Source organism: Cavia porcellus, unplaced genomic scaffold (assembly GCF_034190915.1).
Source record: "Cavia porcellus strain 051 isolate PalLab524CR breed Dunkin Hartley unplaced genomic scaffold, mCavPor4.1 scaffold_2, whole genome shotgun sequence".
Lineage (NCBI taxonomy): Eukaryota > Metazoa > Chordata > Mammalia > Rodentia > Caviidae > Cavia > Cavia porcellus.
The window spans coordinates 15746932-15772029 of record NW_026947485.1 but is presented as its reverse complement, the minus strand read 5'-3'; the positions used below and the strand labels follow the sequence as shown (position 1 = coordinate 15772029).

Sequence of the window (25098 nt, the reverse complement as noted above, 5' to 3'; positions counted from 1 at the left end):
GTTTACCAAAGTTACTATGGGAGTACAGATGAAGTATAATTAATATTACCTTGTGCAGGAGAAGAAAGGTAAAACAAGACTCTTGTTCCTTTGTAAAATCAAAAAGGTCTTCTGGGTGTTGACTGATCATTTTAGTACTTTACTATTTGAGATTTAGACATGCTTCCTTCTGGGATTTCTTCCCTGCATAAATCTGTTGTTTACATTGGCTTACTTTTTGTTTTTAATAATTGGGTTTAGAAAAGTTGAAGAGTGATTAGATAAGGGAAATGTAGTTCTGAGTGACAAGGTTTTGGTCTGTGGAATTTCTTCTGTCCTCAGTATTGGAACACTAAGATTTCCTAATTTTCACAAGAGAGCTGTAGGTATTTTAAAATTTTTTGTTATCATCATCATTTTTTTTTTTTTAAACCTGCATAGGAGAATGACAGTCTGCGCTGGGCTTTAAAGACAGGTAGTTTTCCAAGTGGGGAAAAGTTATCCTGGGCAGAGGGAGATGTCTGATATGGGATACACAAAAAGAGAGCTAGAGAGTGAATCTGAATCTAGAGTCTTCTAGTGTACAGGATATGAGTTACTGTTAACCAAAGATGGGAATACAGAAGCATATTTAGGGCCTGGGTAGATGGAATAAGAAATGGTTTAGATGTGTGAATTTGGTCTTTGGTCTTTGGGAGTTTCATTCATTAATTTTTTAGGTTTTGTTTTTATTATTGCATGTTTGCCATATGTAATGAGTGCATTCCTCATGGGGAGTTTATATCCATAGCACATTAGTTCTTTTTACTTCTCCTTTATCTCACTCCGTTCTTTGCTCCTTCCATTCCTTGATTCCCTTCCTGCAAAAAGTCTACCTCTCTGTTTCCTATATCTTTAATTTTGACCTTTAAATTATTTATACTTTGGGTTTGTCATATAAGAGAAACCATCATGCATTTGTTTTTTTATTTTTTCTCCTAAAATCTATTAATCACCTTCAAAGTGACCACATCTCAAAAATATAGACAAAGAAAAAATCTTCCCAGATGCTTATGGACTTTTTGTGAAAGAGACCATAGAGTAACTACAATACACATTTGAAAATGTTATGGTAGAATTAATCACAGAGCATATAAAAACTTGGGATCTTTAATCATCTGTGACTAAGGTTAGGCATAGAGAGAGAGAAGATAAACACTAGGAAAGAACTGACATGAGATTGCTCCATGGAGTTCAAGTTTTGTTGTAAAGAATGAAGCTTACCAGGAGGACCTCAGAGGGCCAGTGACCCTTCTGTCTACTTGGAAGACCTTAGGAAGGCATGTGAGAGCATCAGTGATCCTGCCCTCCATCCAGAGGAACCCAGGTGGGCCTGCAAGAAGCCCAGTGACAAAGTTGGGACCCAGCTGGGGCACACAATATGGGCAGGTGGGTCTGGTGGCCTGGAAAAGTCTGAAGCAGGAGTAACAATACGAACCAAGGGTTGATTCACATCAGTACTCCTAGGATAGTGAGCCCAAAAAGAATCCATGACTCACCCAACTGACCCCACAGGAGAAATTTAGGTGACCAGCCCTGTGCTACACTGTGGGACCCAGCAACTGGGTGAAAGTCAGCCTCACAGTAACAACAAGCTGCACACAATAGATAAGTGAGAATAATGAGGTTGAACCAAGAAGGGAAAATGATAAGACAAAAAAGCAAAATGCAATCTCAGACTTCCAGCCCATCTGGAATTGGTACAGGAGACATTGGCATACAAGAAATTAGAAGACACACACCTGATATTTCTGAAAACATAGCAAGTGAAATAAAGACACAAGTCCATGATGCTATAAAGTCAGATCAGAAATAATCTCTCAGATAAAAAGAAATGATGACTTTAATGAAGGAATTGCTCAGGATAGCTAGAGAAAACATAGATAAAAAAATATGGAAGCATAGGAAGATGAGGGAAACCTTGAAAGAACAATATATGAAAGAGACAGAATACATGAAACATAGATATCTAGGAAATTAAAAATTCCATAGAAAAGGGACAGAGTTGCTTAAACAAAACTGAAGATAGACTTTCAGACCTTGAAGACAGGATCATGGCTAGTGATCACAAAAGGAAAGAACATTTAAAAATAGCAAGGGGCCATGAAGTAATAATCCCACAGCTCCAAGATGATACAAAGAAAAACAACTTAAATCTAATAGGCATTAATGAAAAAGCAAGAGTCAACACAGATGACTTTTAAAAAAACTATTTGCAGAAGAAATAGCAGAAAATTTCCCAAGCATGGGAACAGAATCTAATGTACAAAGAAGTGAAGCATACTCCACACAGCTATAACTAAAATCTATACCCAGACATGTAATATTCAAGATCCAGAAATTCAGCACAAACACAATATTAAAAGCTGTTAGAGAACCAAAACAGATGACCTTTCAAGGAAAACTCATTAGAATCACAGGTGACTTATCAACACAAATGCTCAAGTCAAGATGAGTTTGGAGTGAAATATATTAAGCCCTGAAAGAAAATATCTTCCACCCAGATTGATGTACCCTACTGAACTGTCTTTCAAAATTAATTGAGAAGATACTTCCATGAAAAAGAATGACTGAAGAAATTCATGTCTTAGAAAGAGTATTAAAAGATATCCTAAATAGAGATAAAAATGACCACAATTCCCAGAACAACAACAGAAAGAAACCATCAGGAAGGGCAAGCAAACAGGGAGAAGCAGGCAGTCAACAACAAGAAAATAACATGACAGAAAGGCAAGTACATATCAGTTATAACAAAAAAAAAAAAAAAACAGATTGGCAGAGTGAATCAAGAAACAAGATCCACACTAAGCTGTATACAAGAAACATATTGAACTTGAAACTCATAGACTGAAAGACAAAGGATGGAAAACAATACTCCATGCAACAGGAACCAAAAAATAAGTAGAGGTCACTATTCTGTTTGCAGACAATATGAACTTTATTCAAGAATGATCAAAAGAAGTAAAGAAGATCACTACATACTTGTTAGGAAAAAATTAAAGAGGGAGCGATAACAATCATAAATATATATGCACCAAATATGGGAGAATCCAACTATATAAGACAAATCTTAACAGGCATGAAAAGTCAAATAAGCAATAACACAGTTGTAGTGGGGGACCTTAATATCCCATTGTCACATAGAGATAGATTAATTAGACAAAAAACAAAGAAATGATAGAACTGAATCAAACATGAAAACAAATGGATTTAATACAAGTGCGAGCCCCTGAGTTCAATTCCCAGTACCAAAAAAAAGTAAATGGACTTAATAGATGTTTACATAGTGGTCCACCCAGCCACATCAGACTATATATTCTTCTCAGTTGCACATGGGACATTCTCTAAAATAGATCATATATTGGCCCATAGAACATGTTTAAGTAACTGCAAAGAAGTTGAAATTATCTCATGTATATTATCTGATCATAGTGTAGTGCAATTAGAATTTAAAGGTAAAAGAAACCACAAAAACTCCACAAACATGGAAATTATATAACACCCTTCTGAACTCTCAGTAGGTCACAGAGGAAATTAAAGAAGAAGTTAAACAATATCTACAATCAAATGAAAATACAGATACAGCACACTGGAACCTGTGGGACCCAATGAAAGCAGTCGTAAGAAGTATGTAGTAGTAAAATTTCACATCAGAAATATCACAAATAAAAAACCTAAACCTACACCTCAATCTTCTAGAAAAAGAAGGGCAAGTCAAACCCAAAGCTCATAGAGAGGAGGATATTATAAAGATCAGAGAAATTAATGCAGTTGAGACTAAGAAAACAATACCAAGAATTAATGAATTAAAGGGTTGGTTCTTTGAAAGAATAAACAAATTTGATAAACCCCTAGATAACATTAAGAAAAGTAAAGGGAAAACTCAAATTCATGCAATGATGAATGAAAAGTGTGAAATCACTATAGATCCTGTGAAAATTCAGAAGATCATCAATATCTACTTTGAAAATCTTTACTCACATAGGGTGGAAATACAGAAGAAATAGATACATTGCTAGAAATGTAACAATTACCAGACCTGATTCAGGAAGATATAAAAATTTTGATAACCCAATATCAGTTAATGAAATTAAAAACATAATTAAAAACTTAATAGAGAAAAACCCAGTTCCTGATGGATTTATGGCTGAATTCTGCAAGAAATTTAGGGAAGGTTTAGCACCAGTGCTCCTCAAACTTGTTAATGAATTCGAAAGGGAAGCAATTCTCCTTTACTCATTCCTGGAGGCAACTATTACTAAAAAACCAAAACTAGAGAAAGACCCAAACAGAAAGAACTACAGGCCAATCTCCCTAATGAACATAAATGCAAAAATTCTCAAATAAATAGTAGGAAACAGAATGCAGTAAATCATCAAGAAGATTATACTCCCATGACCAAGTGGGGTTCATCCCGGGAATGCAGGGATGGTTCAACATATGCAAATCAATAAACTTAATGCACCATATCAGCAGAGCCAAGGACAAAAATCACATGATCATCTCAGTAGTTGTAGAAAAAGCTTTTGATAAAGTCCAACACTCATTCATGATAAAAACCCTAGAAAAAATTGGAATGGATTGTCTCTACTTCAATGTGATAAAAACCATCTATGATAAACCAACAACTAACATCATACTAAATGTACAAAAACTGAAAGCCTTCACCCAAAAATATGGAACAAGGATAACTACTATCACCACCTCTATTCAGTACAGTTCTGGAAATGTTAGCCAGAGCTAATAGACAAGAGAAATAAAAGGTATAAAGAGAGGAGATGAATAAGTTAAATATCATTATTTTCAGATGCCATGTTTCTCTATGTCAAAGACCCCCAAAACTCCACCAAAAGTTTACTAGAGTTAGTAAGCAAATTCAGCAGTGTAGTTGGATACAAAGTCAGCACTAAAAATAAATAGTATTCCTGTATACAAAAAACAAACTCACTGAGCGAGAAATTAGGGAAACCCTATCTTTCAAAATAGCATCCAAAAAATGAAATACTTAGGAATAAAGCAAAGGCTATAAAAGATCTATATACTGAAAACTATAGTAATCTGATAAAGGAGACTAAAGAGGATATCAGAAAACAGAAAGATATTCCTTGCTGTTGGATAGGAAAAACTAGCATTGTGAACATGACCATATTCCCAAGACTTTTATACAGATTTAATGCAATCCCGATCAAAATACCATTAATATACCTCAAAGATCTAGAGAAAACATTTCTAAAATTCATGTGGAAATAGAAGAGACCTATAATAGTGAAGGCAATCCTGGACAACAAAGGCAATGCAGGAAGCATTATGGTCCTTTGACTTGCAATTATGTTATAAAGCTATTGTGATAAAATTAGCATGGTACTGGCAATAAAATAGACCTGAGAATCAGTGGAACAGATTAGAAGATACAGACACAACTTCAAAGATACTCAGCCACTTTACCTTTGACAAAGGGGCCAAACATATTTACTGGAAAGAAGAAAACCTCTTTAATAAATGGTGCTGGAAAAACTGGCTTTCCATATGCTGAAGAATTAAACTAGACCCATGTCTATCATGATGCACTAAACTAAAGTCAAAATGGATCAAAGATCTAAATATTAAAACAGCAACCCTAAATCTACTGGAAGACAAGGTAGGTAGAAATATTTAAGACATAGGGGTAGACTGAGAGTTCATGGACAAAATACAAACTGCATGGCAAGTACTTCAAAAAATTGACTATGAGCTCACCTTATTAAAAGTTTTTGAACATAAAAAGAAATCCCCAATAGAGTGATTACACAACCCACAGAGTAAGAAAAAATTTTAGTCAAGTGACCCTCAAAGGACTTTTATCTGGGACATATTATGAAAGAAAAAAATCAGGCACCCCAAATCAAAGACCCAATCTAAAAATGGGCATACACACTTCCCAGATGAAGAAATACAAATGGAAAATACATATATGAAATAATGTTCAACAGAGGAGCCAAATAGCTAGCCTTTTTTGGTAAGCTGTGCCAAACATGCAGGTCCTAGGAAGACAGAAGTCAGACAGTGCTGCCTGTGAGCCTGAGAATCCAACCTCTCCCCTCTCCAACCCCAAAAGCAACAGGCTGTTTTGGAGGAAAGGGTGAGTTGATAGCAACTGAGGTGCAAAAAGCAACTGAATGCTTGTATTGTTTGCTTGACTCTTCAGGCCTGGACCCAGTGGTCCAGCTTTTGGGAGGATGACAGTATGTAGTGTAGCAAATATGGGGAATTTCCTTCTGTCTTGTTTTTGAGGTCCAGTATTATTCTCACTGTTTTGTTCCAATTAATTATTTTGCTTTATTCAGTGTTCTGTTTTGATTGGTTTTATTGTTTTGTTTTGATTTTGCTATATCTGATGGAATGGACAACTATTATGAAGATAAGATATATGATGGTGATCATTGTTGTTTTGCTATTATCCTGCTTTGAAGTTCTGTACCAATTTCACTGCTTTGTTTTTATTGGCTTCATTCTGTTTTGTTTTGTTGGGTTTTATTTTGTTTAAAATAATAAAAGAAAAAAATTTCAATATCACTCATCATTCAAGAAATGTGAATTAAAGTAACACTGAGATTTCATCTTACTCCAGAAAGAATAGTTATGAATAAATCAACCAATAACATATACTTATGGGGGAGTGTAAACTGGTATAACCACTGTAGAAAGCAGTGCAGATTCCTTAAACAAATAGAATTGGAACTCCCATTTGACCCAGCAATTCCTCTTCTGGATGTTTTCCCAGAAGATTTGAGAATATCATACCACAGTAATATATGTGTACCCATGTTTATAGCAGCACAATTTGTAATAGCTGACTCTTGGAAACAACTCAGTTATCACACTAAGGCACTCTTCATAAATGACAGAAGTAGTTTTCAAACACATGTATCACTTACACTGACAGCATATGTGTTTTGCTGTCATTTGCTATATTTTTTGTGGGACACACTTGACATGCCATGGGTCTTGTTGTTTTGTCAGGCGGTTCTTACTGTATTACACAATGTGTAGTTAACAGGAACATAAAATCAAGTATTAAATGTTAATATGTATTGTGTGTTTAAAATAAAGATAACATTTTCACAACAGCTGTGTACTTGCTTACAAAACCTAAAATAAAACATTAGAAATAAAAATTTATGTGAACCATGATGTAAATACAAATGTAAGTCTAGCACAGAAATAATCTTTGCCTCAAGTGTCATGCCCAAGGCAGTCTTCACACATGACAACTGCATGCTTCGTGTACACTTATTGCTTACAGTGATAGCATGTGTGTACATATGTTTTGCTTTCCTGTCTTTTTATTGTAGGCCACAGCTGACATCTTTTTGGCTTTCCTGTTGTTGTAGTAGGTCTTTGTGATGTTACTCCTGCCTGTTCAACTGTCAGCTGATTAGCATGCTCCACAACTTTTTTCCCCCCCTCATTGGAAACATTTTGTTCTTTCTCTGTTGTAAATGATCTCTTATGAGTTCCAGTCCCAATCCTCTAAGAAAATTTCTCCATGATATTTTGTTCTTGCTGTTTTCTTCATAGACTATCAAACAATGTCACACATGTTTAGGATTGAGTAAAACATAACAAGTGGCCAAAACTTTGTATATCAGTTGATAATAATTGCTACATAACTCATAAACAACACATACTCTCCCTTTGTTGTAAAAACTTTCCAGTTAGACTTAGTTTTGTCCAGGTTTCTCTCTCAGTGTTTCCATCATGGTGCAATTTTGTTGACATCAACAGTACTTGATTGTTGTGTGTGTGTGTATGTGTGTTTTGCCATATGGTAGGAGGCCAATATTGTATCTTTTTGAAATCCAACCATAGTACTATATAATTCTCTGTTTTGATATTGCAACATTTTATTTGGAGTTTCTGTTTTGTTCTTCTGTACAGTTTCTATGCTGTTTAACTTGTGCTCTGTTACCAATAGTAACATCAATTGGAAACCTGGAAACCAATTGTGTAGTGTCACATTGTAATAATGAGATGGGAGCAAGTCTGTTCACAACATCCTTTGGTTTATTACTATACAAATAAGGACCTGATGGCTGAGTTCAGGGATAAATTTCTAAATTCAGAGTATAGTATGTCTTCACATGGATATATTTTTATGAATGCTTTAAGTTCAACTAGTGAGATGTCATAAGAAATAGATTTTTGAGTGTGGCTATCAATGCATATAGAATGTTTTACTTGTATTTCAGCATTTGTGTATTTCACAACATTGTATAGCATTTTATCAGTTATAAACAATTTCCAACTTTGAAATGAAGTTCTGGCCTTCTGTCCAGTAAGTATCATTCCTGTCAAGATCTTCATTGTATTTTCTGACCTGGCTCTAACACTAGATCATTCCATTTCACTGTGTGTCCTTTTTGTACCTTTTGGGTAGTCAAATATGTACTCACTTTGCTGTTTTCTTTGTCATCTGAATCAAGGAGGTCTATGTTCCCTGGATCTGTGTTGGTTGATTTTTACTCCATTTCACAGTCACAGGAACGTTGACTCACATGATCACTGTCAAAATCAGCATCATCATTACCATCATCATAGTCCCTACATGAGTAATCTAAGGATTCACTTTGAGCTTCCTCTAAAACTTGCATGTCTGGTTTTTCATTGTCCATTGTACTCAAGTATTACTTCTACCAGAAAAATTAAAAGAAAACTTAAAAAACAAATCCTAAATTTACCGAAATTTAGCAATGAGCATTTCCTGGGTAAAACTCACCCACTGCTGCTTTGGAGCTCATGGACATACTCTGCCATTTGTCTGCCAAGTGGGTGAAAGCACCAGGAGTTCCTGCTTTCCCCAGACCTACTGTGAGCCACACCCGCATTCCACTATGGTATGGTACATGTTTTCAGAACAGAAGAGTGTTGTGGGTGTATTTTACCCACTGCGATGCTCAAGGAACCATATACAAAAATGTTATGTAGAGTATTATGTGGCTTAAAATCACTTTTGCCCACATGCACATGTCTTGCTGTTCATCTTACCAAGTGAATAAGTACAAGGATTGCTTCTCATATCTCCTAGGTGCAGTGACTGAGCTGGCTACTATAATGCTAAAGTACAAATTTTCATTAGAAAAGTATGGTTTATGTTTATGTAACTCAATGTTATGTCCTTTAAATTAAAGATGGTGTTAAAGTTAACCAGGATTTTAAGCAGAGGAATGACTTGATCACTTGAGCTGCCCAACAATGAGTTGGGGTATACACTTGAAGTTCAGAAATGTAGTTGAGGTTATATTACAGTTTTACCTAGGGCATTATAGTAATGGTTAAAAAGTGCTTCTTGATTATTGTAAAGACTAACAAGTAAAACAAAAATTACATTATAATGTACTCAGTGTCATAGTATCAAGTATTATGGATTTAGAATAGACGAGGAGAAAGTCACTTTGGGGACCCTACATTTAGTAATTATGAGTGTATCAGTGGTATTTGACATTGGAAATATCAATGAGATTTTCTAGAGAAATCATTTAGAGATAGGAGATGAAATAAAGTATCATTCTGGGGAAAAGCAACTTTAGGACTGTAGTTGAAGAACACTCATGTAAAGCATGATTTTGACATTGGATTATAAGCAAGTTGCACAATCAGTGTTGTGAATAAAAAGTATAGTTGGATGCAGACAGAATTTTTAAAGTATAGACTAGGAAAGAATAGAAAATAACAAGGGTGTATGAAGTAAGGGTAATTGTTTTGTGAAATTTTATTCAGATGTGTGTACATGTATGTACTAGTGCTTAAAGTATTTATTATGGGTTATCACAGATTTTAAAAAAAACACTAAAAATTAAAGGGACTAAGGAAGACAATCAGGCAGATTTCAGTCACCTTTGTTCTTCATCATTCTAGTGGTAAGGAATAAAATGAATTCAGTGGAAAGCACAATGACAGACATTTGGTCTTATGATCTAGAGGCCAGACTGTCTCCCTACCGGCCACCTCTACTACATGAGCTTATAAGGGGAAGAATACAAAAAGAAATAAGTGGAGACCTTCAAGGTGTAGAATTTAAGACACAGAGTGGAGGGAGATAGAGAATATGACTCAGGGAGAGTGAATTCTGTGTCAGTTCAACTTTTAACCTGACCATACTCTTGTGATGACTTGCACTCCATTCCCCAGCATGATGACCCAATAAATCTCTTGGATTTATCCAGTGTATCAACTCTGTTTCTCAGTTAGGGATGGAGCAAGGAAGGAGCTGGAGAAAGGGTCCACAATGGCCCATAGTTAAATTTTGGTTCAGTGTATCTATATAAAAGTTATTGAGAGATTAACTATGGATAAACATGTATTATTAGCATTTGGTGAATTATCTTCAAATAAGTATTTTTAAAGCCTTTAGGTTTTGTCTTACACATGGTAATCACTTAGATAATTTGGCAATTATTAATTGAATAGTGCACAGGGTAAGCACTGTAAGTTCTAGCTGTTATTTAGTTGTTAGGTACTATAATAGTTACTAATTATCACTGTGTACTACTACAGAAAGGCATTATAAAGTTAAGTTAGTGGCTGAAGATCATGGAAGAAAGAAATGGAATCCTTGCCTTCAGAGTGAGAGACTGTTTGGAGTAGGTATATGGTGAGTTGCATGATGACTGTTCTTGAAATATGATGTGTGGTAGAAAATCTACCAGTGATTCCAGAAACCTTTAAGCAAGAGTAGGTCATTGGTGCTGTAGTGACTGGCTGTTCTGACTTCTTCCTATGCACTGATTGCTGTGACTATGTCTCCTCTTATTGCTCCCTCAGCTGCTCAGTGAAGAGAGACAGCCTGGTGTGCGGCCTCTCCCTTTGCCACAGAAAGGGCTGCTTCCCACATTGACATTCTCGGCTGACAACACTCTCTTAGTTGTTCTCATTTTTCTGTCCCTCCATGCTCACTTCAGGTCTCAGACTGTGTATCCATTGGCTTTGTTTGTATCCCACCCAGATGGCAGATGTGTAAGCTTCATGGTTCCTTAATCGATCTTTATACCTGATGGTTCCTAGTCTTTATTTTATCAGTACATGTTTGTAGTACATAATGATTACACTTATTGTGATGGGGCTATGTGTGTACAGCAGATCTTAATTCTTTCTGTATTCCTTCCCTCTCCTTTCCCTCCCTACTCCTTTGTTCTCTTAGTTCCTTTCCCACTTGCAAAAGATGTTTCCTTTTCAATTTTTTTCATCTCCTTTCCTTTCTTCCTCTCTAGCTATAGATCCTCTTCCCATTTGTGAAAGATCTCCCTACTTCCTATTGTCTATCTTTTCTTTTGCTCTTTATTTATATTTTGGTTTTTCATATGAGAGACACTATGTAATATTTAAGCTTGTATATGTGATTGCTTTCATCGAACAGTATGGTCTCAAGGTGTTACAGTTTACTTATGAATGACTCAATTATATCCTTTATGGCAAAGTTGTGCTCCCATTGTATAGAAACCACATTTCCTATTCACTTATCTTTTGATGGCCATTTGGGCTGTTTCTCAGATTTAGTTATTATGCATTGTGTTCTTATAAATAAAGGTATTCATGTATCTCAGTAATATGATATCTTAACTTTTCATGGGAAGATACCTAGAAGGGGACTGGCTGGATCAAATGCAATTTCTCTTCATTGTTCTTCCGGGAATACTGACTTTCACAGGGATTATACTAGTTTATACTCCATCAACAGTGCAGAAGGGCTCCTTTTTCGTTTCAGCTTCACTAGCATTTGTTATCATTTGATTTCATGTTGATGAAATCTTTCCAGAGTAAGATGTGTGTTTTTTTTAATTTTTAATTTCTCTAGTGGCCAGTGATATTGAACACATTTTCATGTATTTATTGACTGCATTTTTTTCTCCTGATAAATATATATTCATTTCACTTGAGGAGCCTAATTTTTTGAGTTCTTTATATATTCGGGATCTTGGTCTTTGGTGGAATATATGGCAAAATTTTTGTCACATTCTGTAGGTTGTCTCTTCACTCTGTTGTTTGTTTCTTTTGCTATAAAAACGCTTTTTAATTTGATATAGTCCCATTTGCTGAGTCTTGGTACTATTTCTTTTGCCATTAGGGTTTGGTTTAGAAACTTCTTGTCTATACCTGTGTCTTCAGGAATTATACTTATTTTATTTTCCAGCAGATTTTAACATTTAAATCTTTCCTCACTTTGATATTAATTTGGTTCATGATGAGATATATGGGCCTAACAGTGTTCTACATGTGGGTAGCCAGATTTCAAAGAGTCATCTTTCCTGCAGTGTATGTTTTTGGCTCCTTTGTCTAAGATTAGATTGATGAATATTCCTGTTTTTTTTTTCTGCTGCCTTTATTCTGTTCCATTGATTCACATGTCTGTTTTTGTGCTACTGTAATACTGTGCTGTTTTTATCACAGTAGCTTTTTAATATAAGTTCAGTTCTAGAATTGTCATGTCTCTTGCTTTGCTCTTGTTGCCCAAGATTTCTTTCTTGGTCTCCTCTGATTTCATATGAATTTTAGGATTGTTTTCTCCAGTTTTGTGAGGAGTGCTGTTGGTATTTGGATTATATTTTTGTGAAATCTTTGTGTTAGTTTATGTAGTATGGTCATTTTGACTGCATTGGTTCTGCCTAGTCAGGAACAGGGATGTTTTTCCATCTTCTGATGTCCTCTTTAATTTCCTGTTTTAGAGTGCTGTACTTTGCGATGCTTTTGGATGGGTTCTTACACCAAATGCTTCTCAGTTCTTGCTCTGCCTTGCTCCATTCTTGCTCCGTCTTTAGGCACAGCAAGACTCATATGATTCTTAGCATGAATGCTTAAAAAGGTGAAGGTGGGGGAAGCTGCACTCCACATTTTCAGTGGCTATCCTTTCCCTTCTGTCTGTCCCCTGTAGCTTTTTTTCTTTGTGAGTTTTCACTGGCTGATTTGAAATGATCACCTTTTCCCCCCAGATGAAACAATGATATGTACTAAAGTGCAAGTGGATCCTTTCTGAATATTTTGTTGGGTAGATTGAGTCATTTTTTTCTCATGTTTTTAATGCTTTGTAAAGCTTTCCATTCTTCTTTACAAAAGTTTAGTAGAAATTTAATATCTAGAACACTTTCTTTTCAAATAAGTATTGATAATTTATTTTTTTCTGGTTCATGTGTGAGGAATCCCAGTGAGCCTTTTTGAAAACTCATCATTTGCAGTTACTTTAGAACAACGATTTATTGAAAGGTACTATATTAGAAATGTTTTATTGCATTTCACTCAAGCTATGAAGTGCAAGGAACCATGAAGATTGAAAAATACAAATGATAGATGTGTCTTTCTCCTTATTTTCTAGCCTTCTTTGAATCCTGGGGGAAGCCAGACATCCGATGTTGTACTTTTGAACCACTGGAAAGCAAGGAATTTTCAAGTTCAACGTGGTGACATTGTGTCATTGGTGTAAGTAATTAAAATTTTATCATATTTGGATTGTATCTTTATTGATTTAACTGGTAATCCACTGTTATTACCAGATGGCCAATTATGAAATTAATGAGTACAATTGAATATATGTGTTGTAAAAAATCAATTTTGAGATGTGACAGTGCTAAAAGACTTTCTTTTACAATTAAGATATATCATTTGATTGACATACTTAGTTCTCGCAAAAAATGCTTGATAAAATATTGATTAGCAATTATATTGATGGTCCAAAATGTATGTGTTTGGTATTACTTCCGAATATTTTGAGGTTTTTGCATGTTGGTAAACAACTTTCATTTTATCTCAATGTTTTCTTGGTTTTCAAAGCAAAGATTTTTAGATAATTATGCTATTAAATTTAGTAACATTTATGTATGTCAGAAGTTAACCGAGAAAAGAAATTTGGGAGACTGGTATTGGAGGCTTTTGTTTGGGACCAAAAGGTGGCACTGTTTCTCTGTTAAAATATTGTTTGTTACTAGTCATCGTTGTCTTAGTTGTGAAAAAGGAATGTCAAAGTGTGCATAATTGACACGATGATAAAATACCCAGTCCTAGTGCATACTTGAATGATTTTGATTTGAGCTTTTGTTTGTTTTAAAAGTAAATTCATACTGAGAAGACTGCAACAGGACTTGCTTAATTTTTTTCTGGTTTCAGCTATTTATAAATATGTTTTAGTCTGATTCCCTGTTATGGCGGTCAGTGGACTGGGCTAGCAGATAATGTAGAGGTGTTACTGTTGTTTGTTTTAGTGGCGGTAAAACCTATTGTTGAAGACTTTTTCAATTTGCATTTCTTACTGTTGAACTGTAGTGATTTTTCTTGTTGGAAGATAATTTATAATTGGTGGAAGCAGAGCAGTATGTACTTTTGGTTTACGTTTGGTTAATGCTTTGAAGAAATACTCTGAAGTCCGTGTCCTTCAAGACTGTTCTACCAGGGATCATTTGAAAACATATTAACCAGATCTGGTTAGTGGCTAATGAATTAAATACATTTCAGTGGAGCTTTGTGTGGCAGACTTCCAGGGATGGGGATTAAATACTCTCAGGTTTTGAGTGCTTTCTTCATTATTAACCTACTCTTTGAAGTGTTCTTTTATTTTGTCATTCAGAGTAGTATTTCTGGAACTCCTTAAAACCCTTTTCCATGCTGGGAAGGCCTGTGGTATGTTCATTATTCTTTTGCCTGTGGTTTGACAAGGTTACATCCTCACTTAGTCAGCGATGGAGCAGATACCCACCCAAGTGAAAGAGGTCACGCTGTAAGCCGACGATTGTGCAGTATTTTTTTTCCCATGGAAAACATGTTATCTCTAAGCAAGTGCATTTGAATAGACAATGACAAGTTTGAAAAGACTCTATGAAATTCAGTGTTATAAGGGTCCATGAAAATATTCTAACATATCATAGATTTTATGGAAAAGATAATACTATTCTTCTAATAGTGGTAAATAATAAAGTAATTTATATTTATTATATAAATTGACTTTTATAATATATTCAAATTATTGTTATAATAATTGATAATTACTCCAGGTAAAATGTATATTTAATAAGTCTATTGTATGCTACGCCCTTGTCATGTACAAGAGTATATAGCTTCTTTTGTAGTGCTTATTGCTAGCAGGAGCCATTTAGATAAAAGAATGCTGCAGTGTTGGCACTGCATTTAACAACAATTAATCATTAAAAATATTAAGTGCTGGCATGAAATTCTCCTTTAGCCTGAAGTAGTACTATAAAGGCCAGATAAATAGTATTGAGAATATATATTTGATTTTAGAGTGAAAATGCTTTCTGGACACACTTATAGTTTTACACAATCTATAGACTACATAATTTTAAAGGATTAGTGTTTGTTTGATAAATGCTTTTCTGTGTCCACCATCACTGAATGTTTTCTTTCCTTAAAAAAAGCAAAGTCTGGTCTTAATATAGATGCTGATTTTCATTACTAAATTTCAATGTCCTATTTATTTAAGAAATGTGGAATAAATATAGAAATATATATCTGAATGTTCAATTTAAAGATAATATAAAATATAATAAATATTTTTATTTATAAGTTGTTGTTAATACATTTTATTGGTATATAAGTAATCTTTGGAAGCAAGGTAGTATGACATTTTAATATTTAAAACTTCCCAGGATAGCATTTTATGCAGTCAAAATGTGCAGAAATGTATTTCTGCTTTAGCACTTCTATTGTAGTATACAGGCATTTGTGGAAAACTTTCAGTTTGCAAATTCATATTTAAATTAGTAGAGTTGATTCCCCCTTGTAACTGGAGCACTAATAATCACAATGAAAATACATAGTTTAGAAGACATAAAATTCTAGTAAATAAATTGCAGTGATATAGTACCTTCAGCTTTTTTGTGTTAAGTACTTAAAAAAAAAGGTATTGAACATAAAAAGGGGAAAGGTAACCTGATTTTAGGTGACACAAGGACAGGTTGAGGCTGTCTGTGGATACCTGGGCAGAGGGATGGGTATTAGCAGTAAGTTGCAAGTAGAGAAAGGTTGTAAGCTTTGTGAAAAATCCTTTGGTAGTAGAGGTATATGATCCTTTTATTGTTTTATGTTACTTTTAATTATTTTTAATAATGTGTATTTTTTTTTAACACAGGTCAATGTTAACCTTGTAAGTTACTTCTAAAAGTAACTTTGTGGCCTGCGGTTCCTTTGACCTTCAGTTGCTGTTAGGAAAAGCATTAATGATGTAGAGGGAAAATCACATATCGACCAATGCATCTTCTATACTATACTGTAGTCCTTTCTCCATTTGCAAATTATCTATGACTGAATTCACTTCATCACAGAAACACATGATATAGCAGAACAGATTATACCTTTCTATTTCTGGGGGTTTTGTTTGGAGCTTATGGACTAATGCTCTTAGTTAAGGCATTAAAGGTCGAAGGAGGGAAGCAGGTGCCTATTGGAATATGGTTCTTTGACTCTCTATCTTTTCCTCTGTCTGTAAAGTATTGATTCCAAGGAAGCTATTGTTTAAGCTAGTCTGTAATGTTAATTCAAAAGCTATATTTATTTAATAAAGTTACAGCTCATACAAAATATGATTTGCTGTAATTAAGCCCTCAGTATTCCTGAGTGTATGTAGGTGGCCTCATCCTATCTTACTGGATTTGCAAACTAATAGTAGCGATTAAGGTGGATTTTCCATACCTTGGAATTGACTTTTCATTAACCTGTGTGATGGCCTTATTGCAACAGGCTTAACGTAAGTACCACTCTTTCACAATAATGTATCACTTAAGAAATCCGTTGGGACAGAAGCTCTTTTGTAATGCACTTCCAAATAATCACATTAAAAGCATTTTAACTTTTTTTTTTTGAAATAGTGTTGGACTAATACTACAAAAATAACATGGAGAGTTGGAGAGTTACCATGTACCCATCCATTCATATTAACATTATATAAAGTGTACTATAATTATCAAAACCACAAAATTGACATTGATACATTATTAACCAATCTGTAGATCTAACTCACTCTCTAGTTTTTGACTAATGCCTCCCTACTTTTTTTTTTTTGGCCAAAGGCCTATTCAAGATTATAGTTAAATTTTAGGTTTCAGCTCTCTCTATCTCTTTAATGTTGTGTCTGTTCTTTTACTTTTTTTTGTATGACCTTACCACTTTTGAAGGACAGTGGCCAATTCTTTTTCAGACTAATGTTCAACATTTTAAGATTTGAGACCAGTTTCTCTTCAAGTTGAGAAGCAATGATAACCACAGTGGTTGCTGAGGCGGCCACAGGCCTGGTAGCTGCTGAGTGATAGGGAAATACCTGCTGAGCTGGCAACAGGGCCAGCTGGGCAGGGGCAGAGGAGAAGGAGGCTGTAGGGTCACTTTTCCAGGCATAAGTGTTTTTAGTTGCATGGGGCCACATACTTAGATCATGACTGGAAGTGTCCATGGCTTCTAGAAATATGGCCATCTTGTAAAATCTATAGCTCCTGGGATGCTGGGGAAGAGTCGTCATGTAGGTGATGGAAAAGGCTAAAGTTTGTACTAGGTGGGAAGAGATAGAAGAAGGACTAGATCAAGCTTAGGAGTGGAAGTCTAAAATGAGGGATTTCCCATTTATTGAGTGTCCCTAAATATAGAAATTGTGCTAAGTGTGTTAATATGCCATTTTATTTCCTTCTCATAATAATACTTAGAGATGGTTTTTTTTTATGGTATTGGATATCAAACCCATGGATGCTCAGCCATTGAGCTCCAAGTCCCCTTTAAATCTTTGTATTTTTATTTCGAGACAGGGTGTCTTAAACTTTCCAGATAGGACTTGAATTTGAGATTCTCCTGCCTCAGCCTTCCAAAGTGATAATATTACAGGTATATACCACACCATGCCTGTCTGTGAGACAGTTACTTTTAACAACATGAAATTTACAGCAAGTAAGTGGCAACTAAACAGTACACCTAGACTTTGAATCGAGATTTAGTTGATACTAATCTCTGCTGTCTGGTGTATTAGGCACAAACGGTTGCCAAGCATTTAGTTTGACTACGTACACTTGTTAAAAATCACATGTGTTACTCACTGTATTTCTGTTGGATGATGCTATGTCTAAACCTCTTCCCATTATACACTGTTGTTTCCTTGGAAGGTGTCTCAGGTAGATTAAGATGAAATCTCAAAGTCTGAGATGGAAAGCACTAATGTAATTGCTGTGCATCAAAGGGGGGCCCTCTATATGTAGACATTAAGTAGGTAAAGATGGGTAATATAGACAAACACTGGGTGTTGGTGAGAATGTTAGGGTAATCAAGTTCGAAGATAAAGGGGAAAAGACATGCAGAAAAATACAGCCACCTCCATATATGTTCATTAACTGCTTATTATTTTGAGTCATTGGGCTAAGAGTTCGATAGTCACTTTAATCTTTACCCTCCAAAAGACTGTTGTGGTCTTTACCTGTAGAGACTGTTGTGATCTCCATTTTATAGATGAGAGCATTAAAGCACAGAGAAGTTAAGTCATGTACTTAAGGACATAAGGTAAGTAAGTAGCAGAGTAAAGGTTTGAAGGTGGTGTTCTTAGCTGTCATCCTATTCCACCTCTGTACATGTGCGACGGCATGGCCTAGCCACCTGTCCATTCTTGGCAAAGACATCCTTCAGGCCATGGTCTGCTGTGTCTCTCATTTTGTTCCTATTTCTGCAGCCAAATTCTTCGATATTGTCGTTCCTAAATGTAGTTTCTACCTTAGTATCAGTAGTACATAATCATGAACATAATATGTACAAACAGTTTCAGCATCTTGTTTGTGACATGCTGAATTCATTACCTCTTTCTGACAGACGGTCAGTATGATTGTGTACATTGCTAGAAGTAAATAAGAACAGAGAGTTACAGAGATTTGAGCCAGGGCAATAGATGAAATAGCGTGGAGCCTGTGGCTGGATGGTTGGGGGATGAAAGAATTAGAAAGGTGCTAGTGTCTTTGTGCTTGAGTACTTGTAAATCTTTTGACCTCCCAAAGGAAATTAATGGGAGCCTGCTAAAAATGGAAGTTCATATTTTGAAACAAATACCCAGAGCAATAGTAATACTGAGTAATGACTTATAATTGTATAAAGAGCCACTTCAGTAGAGCTTGCAATTCATAACTGTGTATAATTATCTCTTCTACTTATTTTATATTTTTGTCTACAACCAAATATTTTTCTGAGTATATAGGTAATATTGTGGATTTTAGAAATGGAAAGAAAGACCATAACTTTTAAAGAAAGATTTTGTAGATGGATGAAATTCTAAGGTTTCTAATGTTTGTTTTTATAGCCAATCAACAGTAAAATGCTGGGAAATGAAAACCCTGTGCTGTGATTTATTTTGAAGAGAAATTTAGTTTTTGACATTTTCAATTGTCCATACTAATTACTAAGTATTTTTACAAATACTACTTCTTTGAAAACGAAATGAGAGTATAAATATTATTGTTACTTTCTGATGCAGATGAAACTGACTTTTAAAATGTTCTTCGTAAGAATACAAAAGATTGGTATCCTTAAGGCAAGTCTGATTGCAATTTGTTTTTCTGAGTTGGATAAACTTCTTTTACAGTGTTTATACATCTCATTATGCAATAAACATTTCCTCATTTCATAGGAAAAGTATAGCTTAAAATATTTCAGTGATCTTAAATTTCAAGTTTGAATTATTAGCTTTTGTGCTAATGTTAGTAAATGAAATAACCATAGCTTTGGTTCATGTCATTTTCTAAATCTTACCCTGTTGAAGAGGTAACTGGTAGTTGGCAGATAACAACGTTGCACAGGCAACATTGTATGAAATACTAGGCACTTCTCACTGTTTATATTTTCACTGTGAAAAAAAGTTTTCTATGAGAACATTGTTACATATATTAAAAAATAAAATAAAAATAAATGCAGGACGGCATTATAAAGTTGCGGCACCGAGCTATGTATGCTTTATAGGGAAGGAGTTAGACTGAGCTGTGGAGAACTATTCTGAATGAGTTTAATAATTCTAGCAAAGAATTAATTGAGATACTTGAGCAGTGAATAGCTGATGTTTCAAGCAGTAAGTATAACAGAACTCAAATAAACTGCCCTATAGGTTTGTTAGCTTACATACTTTTGGAATCTATCAGATATACTCATATATAGACTTAGGCCATTAAGTTCAATCAAGAGAAGATTGGTACTTCCAGCTATCATGGACTAGTTATCTCAAAACAAAGCCTATACTGAGAAGTGAAATAGCATTATGGAAATATCTTAAGGCATTTGAGCACCACCAAGGGGTAAATTTCCAAGAATAGAGGAAATACAGTGAAGTGAGCCCTGAATTGAGCCTTTTCTACCTTAGGTTCTGTCAGTTTGTAAGTGGCGCCAGCCACTAAGCTAAGAAGCTAGTAAGGGTGGCTAAATGATAAGATGCTGAACAGAACTTTCACAGCTTTATAGTGCTAAAGAGTCACATAGAATTCAGGAAGGAAGTGAAAGGACCCTGGTAAAACACTTTAAATTTTTAATTGGGACCCCTGGAGGGCTGTATCCTAGGAGTTAAAGAAGAGTAAAAATATACTGTATCTTACCAAAATGGAAAGGCAGCCTCTGATATGCCTATTCCTAATTTTAAAGTGATATGCTTTACATTTTTTTGTCTTCTGTTGCCAGAAATAAGACATCATGCAGAGTTTCTTTAACTTTTTTTTAGTGTACAACACCTGGCATTTATTAAAAGTTATACCATCTGTGTTAGAGCCAGGACCAAGAAAAAGAAATACTATGAAATTATAAATTATAGAAAATTTGTATAGGGATCCAAAAATTGGAATGACCAGCTGTGGGCTATAAAATAATTATAGCTAATTATAATTATAAATTATAAATTTAAGAATTGATCAGCATTGTGAAAGTAGAGCATTTGCCTAGCATTCTTATTGCCCTGGGCGTGTGTCTTCAGCACAGAAAAAAAGTTGTTGAAAAGATGTATGATCTTACCAGAAAATTAGAATCTACAATTCCTTTGAATTCTAGAAATGAAAACTATAACTCAAATGAAGTACTTAAAAGAGTTTAATAGCTGTTAGAGACACTGAGAAGAGCACTGGTGAACTGGGTAGGAAGAGCACTGATGAACTGGTTCGGTTAGAAATCATCTGGACTGAAGTATGGAGGAAAAAAAGAGTAGAACACACAGCAACTAGTGCAAGTAGTATAATAGTGTGAAGACTCACTTTCATTTGATGGAGTCCCAGAAGAGGAGAGAAAGAAGGAGGGTGCAGACACCTTTCAATACATTGAGGAGGAGCATTTTCCAGAACTAAGGAAAGGTGAAACCCACAGATGAAAGGAGCACTCTCAGAATACCCTATCAGGGAAAACATGTTTCAGGACACACAGCAGTCAAACCGCTGAACACAGAAGAGTGAGTGGGAAAATCTCAAAAGGAAAAAGGAGGCATGTTATCTTCAAAGAAACCAAATGACAGCTAGCTGGAAGACAGGAAAGAACTTCCTGGATCTTGAAAGTGGTAAAGGAAAACAAAAATCCCTCAAACTAGAATTTGGTGCCTATTGCAAACATTCTTCAAAAATGAAAGAGAAATACATTATTTTTTTCATATACATAAACCCTAGCACATGCCACTGTCCTTTTAGATTTCATTTACATAACAAATTCAGTGTTGAGAATTTCAAGATGGTAACTTCAGGGTTCTAAACTGACAGCAGAAGGAAGGTCCCTCCTGAGTGTGGACCTAATCTTGCTGGTCACATCCCCAGGAAGCTATAGGTGACTGCTGTGCAGGGGGGACTGGAAGTCAAATGGGCCAGTGTCAGCCCTTCGTAGGGGAAAGAGTAATTACAGTCTGATCTCTAAATTCTGTGCATTTAAAAAGTTGAATGAAAATAGTTGTAGGAATAAAGATGGAATTATTAACAAGCTGGACATAAGAATCAGTCTCCAGAATATTCGAAAAATGATGCATGGTTTTGAAGCTGGAATAAAAACTGATTTGAAGTTTTTATGAGAAAGAAGAGCCACTCTGGCATATTAAACAGAAACGCTGGAACAGATGAGGGGGCTTTGAATGCCAGGTCTTTATTGATCAAAGGCATAAAATGAATATATGCCTGTTAGGATTATATTTATGGTTAAAGTTACTCAAAATTATAAACTTAGAAAATGACAACTATATTTTACAAAAGGATGGAGAGAAAATCCATCCCTATTTGTTGAAAATTATGTAAAATAAGAGGTTGTAGAAATCTTCACATTTCTTTATTCCTTGTAATTTACTCTGGTTTTACAGATTGTAATGGTTAATTTTGATCTGGTTATTTTTATGTCTCTTGTCACCTTATATACACTTACCACCAGCAAATAGGTTGCCCACTTATTCTCAGATGAAAGAGATGGTGAATTCTATATTCTTTTTCATTGTTTAGTTCCTAGAAGTCTCACTAAAATCTCAACACCAAAACTCATACATGGTCTTATTGGATCCAAGGTCCATAGTTTCTCTCCAATTTTCTTTTTTCTTTTAGGAAAAAAAAATGACACTGTATTTGGTGAGTGGAGGTGGCAGTTGCTGGAAAATGTGACTGTGGCTGATAAGAAAAGGGGCTGACTAAAAACCAAACACCAACAAACTAGCACACACACACACACAAGTGTGTGCACATGTGCCCACACACACACACACCAACACATATACTTTCATGAGAAATATTGAGGATCCATATTATGAAGATAACTTTTTGCATAATCTGGGAAAAATTTATTTGCAGAGGTCACGTTAATATTTACTGCTGGCACAAGTATAAATTTTACTTTATTAAAAATTATATGGATGTTGAAGTTGCTGACAGAGGAGCTGGCTCACTTTGATTTGGCTGTGGATATGAGAATTATAATGTGGCTTTCTGTGCTTTTAGAAGACACAAGTTATGTAGCAAAGATTTGCATATTTATTTCTGAAAAGTTACTATAGAGTACTAGGACAAGACAATAGGAAGCATTTCAGCGTGACTACTGTTTCTCACATAAATTTCACAATATAATGAAACAAGAATCATTGAGATATTCAGGTTTATTAAAAGTTCGTTATTCTGCCAAAGTATCTTTAAAGAGCAATAAGAACTTGGAGAAATAATAGGAAATATTTGGTACCAGTGACAGTGTATGACCCAAATTTGGCCAAAAAGATTTGTAATAAATCAAGAAGGGAAATCAGTTAATAAAGAAAGAGGCCAATTATCAGTGATGGAAGGGGTGTATTTAATGAAAGTTTAAACGGGTTCGGTGAATTTCAGTTTAAGAAACAGGATGAAAAGCAATATGGATAATTAAACTGTAATAAAATCATTGAAAAAAATCAGAAAACTGCCTTAGGTATTAGGAGAATATTGGCTAGTGAACTTAATCTCCTATAATTATTTTTGAATATTCACTTTTATTTTAGAACTACAAATGATATTTTTACTTATTTTTAAGAAAATATGATTTTGTGGCTCAATTTTTCATATTACTGATTTTTAGATTGTAATGAATAATGAGAGTAAAAAATCTATTGTGATAAGGGTATACTACTATGAAATTTTTTTTAGGGTTATTGATCAGTTCTTTAACTTTTTACTCTTTCTGAATAAACATCTTTAGAGGTTATCAGCTGAACTGAACCAGTAAAAGATTCAGGATAGGAAATTATGAGCTTTTAATGTTTCCCAGTTTATGCTCATTAAAAAAATATGAGTAAAAATCCCGAATATTTTCTAAAGAAGGTTTTTCCTTCTCCCTGGTTATTTAAATAATTTATGTATGTGTAGTTATTAAAATACTATAGTTTTGTTAATAGAGTTTTATACATTTTGACAATTTGTACTTATATCTGTGAACTTTGAATTATAGAAAGATTTTGGTCATGGTTTCTAGAATCAATATATGATCTAATTTTATATGACCTCTATATTAATGATCAGATAGACAAGTAACCAAACTAATTAAGTTCAGGAATGATTCCCAGTTTAAAGATGGCATGGATAAGAGTTTGAATTTAGTCCCTGTGATGCTATGTTGAGGAAAAGGAGGTCTGATATACACAGAAACACAACATTCTTTATAATAATGACCTTTCTTTTGTCACTGATCTTTTTATAATTAGCATGTCTTATCTTTCACTAGATATTATGTCAAATATAGTTCTGCATTGTATATTAGTGCTGAAAGTCAGTGAGAAATTCTATTCTTCATAATGTTAGCAGTGTTGCCACAGGTTAACTCAAATAGTAACTCATGGGGTAATCAGTATTATGCAGTTAAAAAAGATTTGGGGCAAATACCAAGAGATCTATGTTGTAGGCTCACTGTGGCACTAAGCGATTACTTGTATATGTTAGTTAACTTAGTTGACATTTTGGATCACCTGTCTTGTTTTTTTTTTTTAATAAAATGAAGGGATTATATCTGATATCTTCCAAAGTATCTTTTAGTTTGAAAATTCTTACTTGTGTGATTATTTTATTCTCCATATGCATAGGTTAAACTTATTTTATGATGTGAGGCATATCACAACTTTTCCTTGTAATATCATATTTAAAATATTCACCATTTATTGTTTTGCCAAGTATTTCCTATACGTACCTATTTTGTGCACAGTACAGACCTATGATGATTCAACAGTAAAGAACACAGACGGACAAAGTATCTGTCCTCAGCTAACTTTTTATTCTGTTGAATAAATGAATCTTGAAAGAGAAAAAATTGAAAACATGTATTTTTGAAACCTGTCAAAAGTGTGGCATGTGGGCATTTTGATAAAGAATCGTGATGTTCAGGAGATCAGGACTTGTGCCAAGTGTGGCTCAGTTAGTTAGTACTGGTTCCCAACAGAAGTCAAACACCTCTTCCCAGTTCCACATCAGTGACTTTATCTTGGTAACCTAGAATCAGCCATGGGATGGGAATCAGTATAAGGAAAATTAGTGCGGTTTGTTTCTTTTCTTTTAGTGCCAGGGCTTTAACCTGTAGCTTTGCCCATGTTAGGCCAGCACTTTGTGCTGAGTTACACTCCCAGGCCCTTAGGGTTAGCTTAGCAGGTTT

At 34.7% G+C, this 25098-nt stretch overlaps 1 protein-coding gene across 5 annotated transcripts in view; it reads left to right on the top strand.

The window, feature by feature from the left end:
- Immp2l (inner mitochondrial membrane peptidase subunit 2) overlaps positions 1-25098 on the top strand; it is an 878014-nt gene that overhangs the window by 75815 nt on the left and 777101 nt on the right. For all 5 annotated transcript variants that reach the window (XM_063238755.1, XM_063238753.1, XM_063238759.1 and 2 more), the window contains one exon: positions 13361-13464. In XM_063238755.1, the coding sequence (XP_063094825.1) occupies positions 13361-13464 (104 nt within the window). The remainder of the gene's footprint in view (positions 1-13360; positions 13465-25098) is intronic.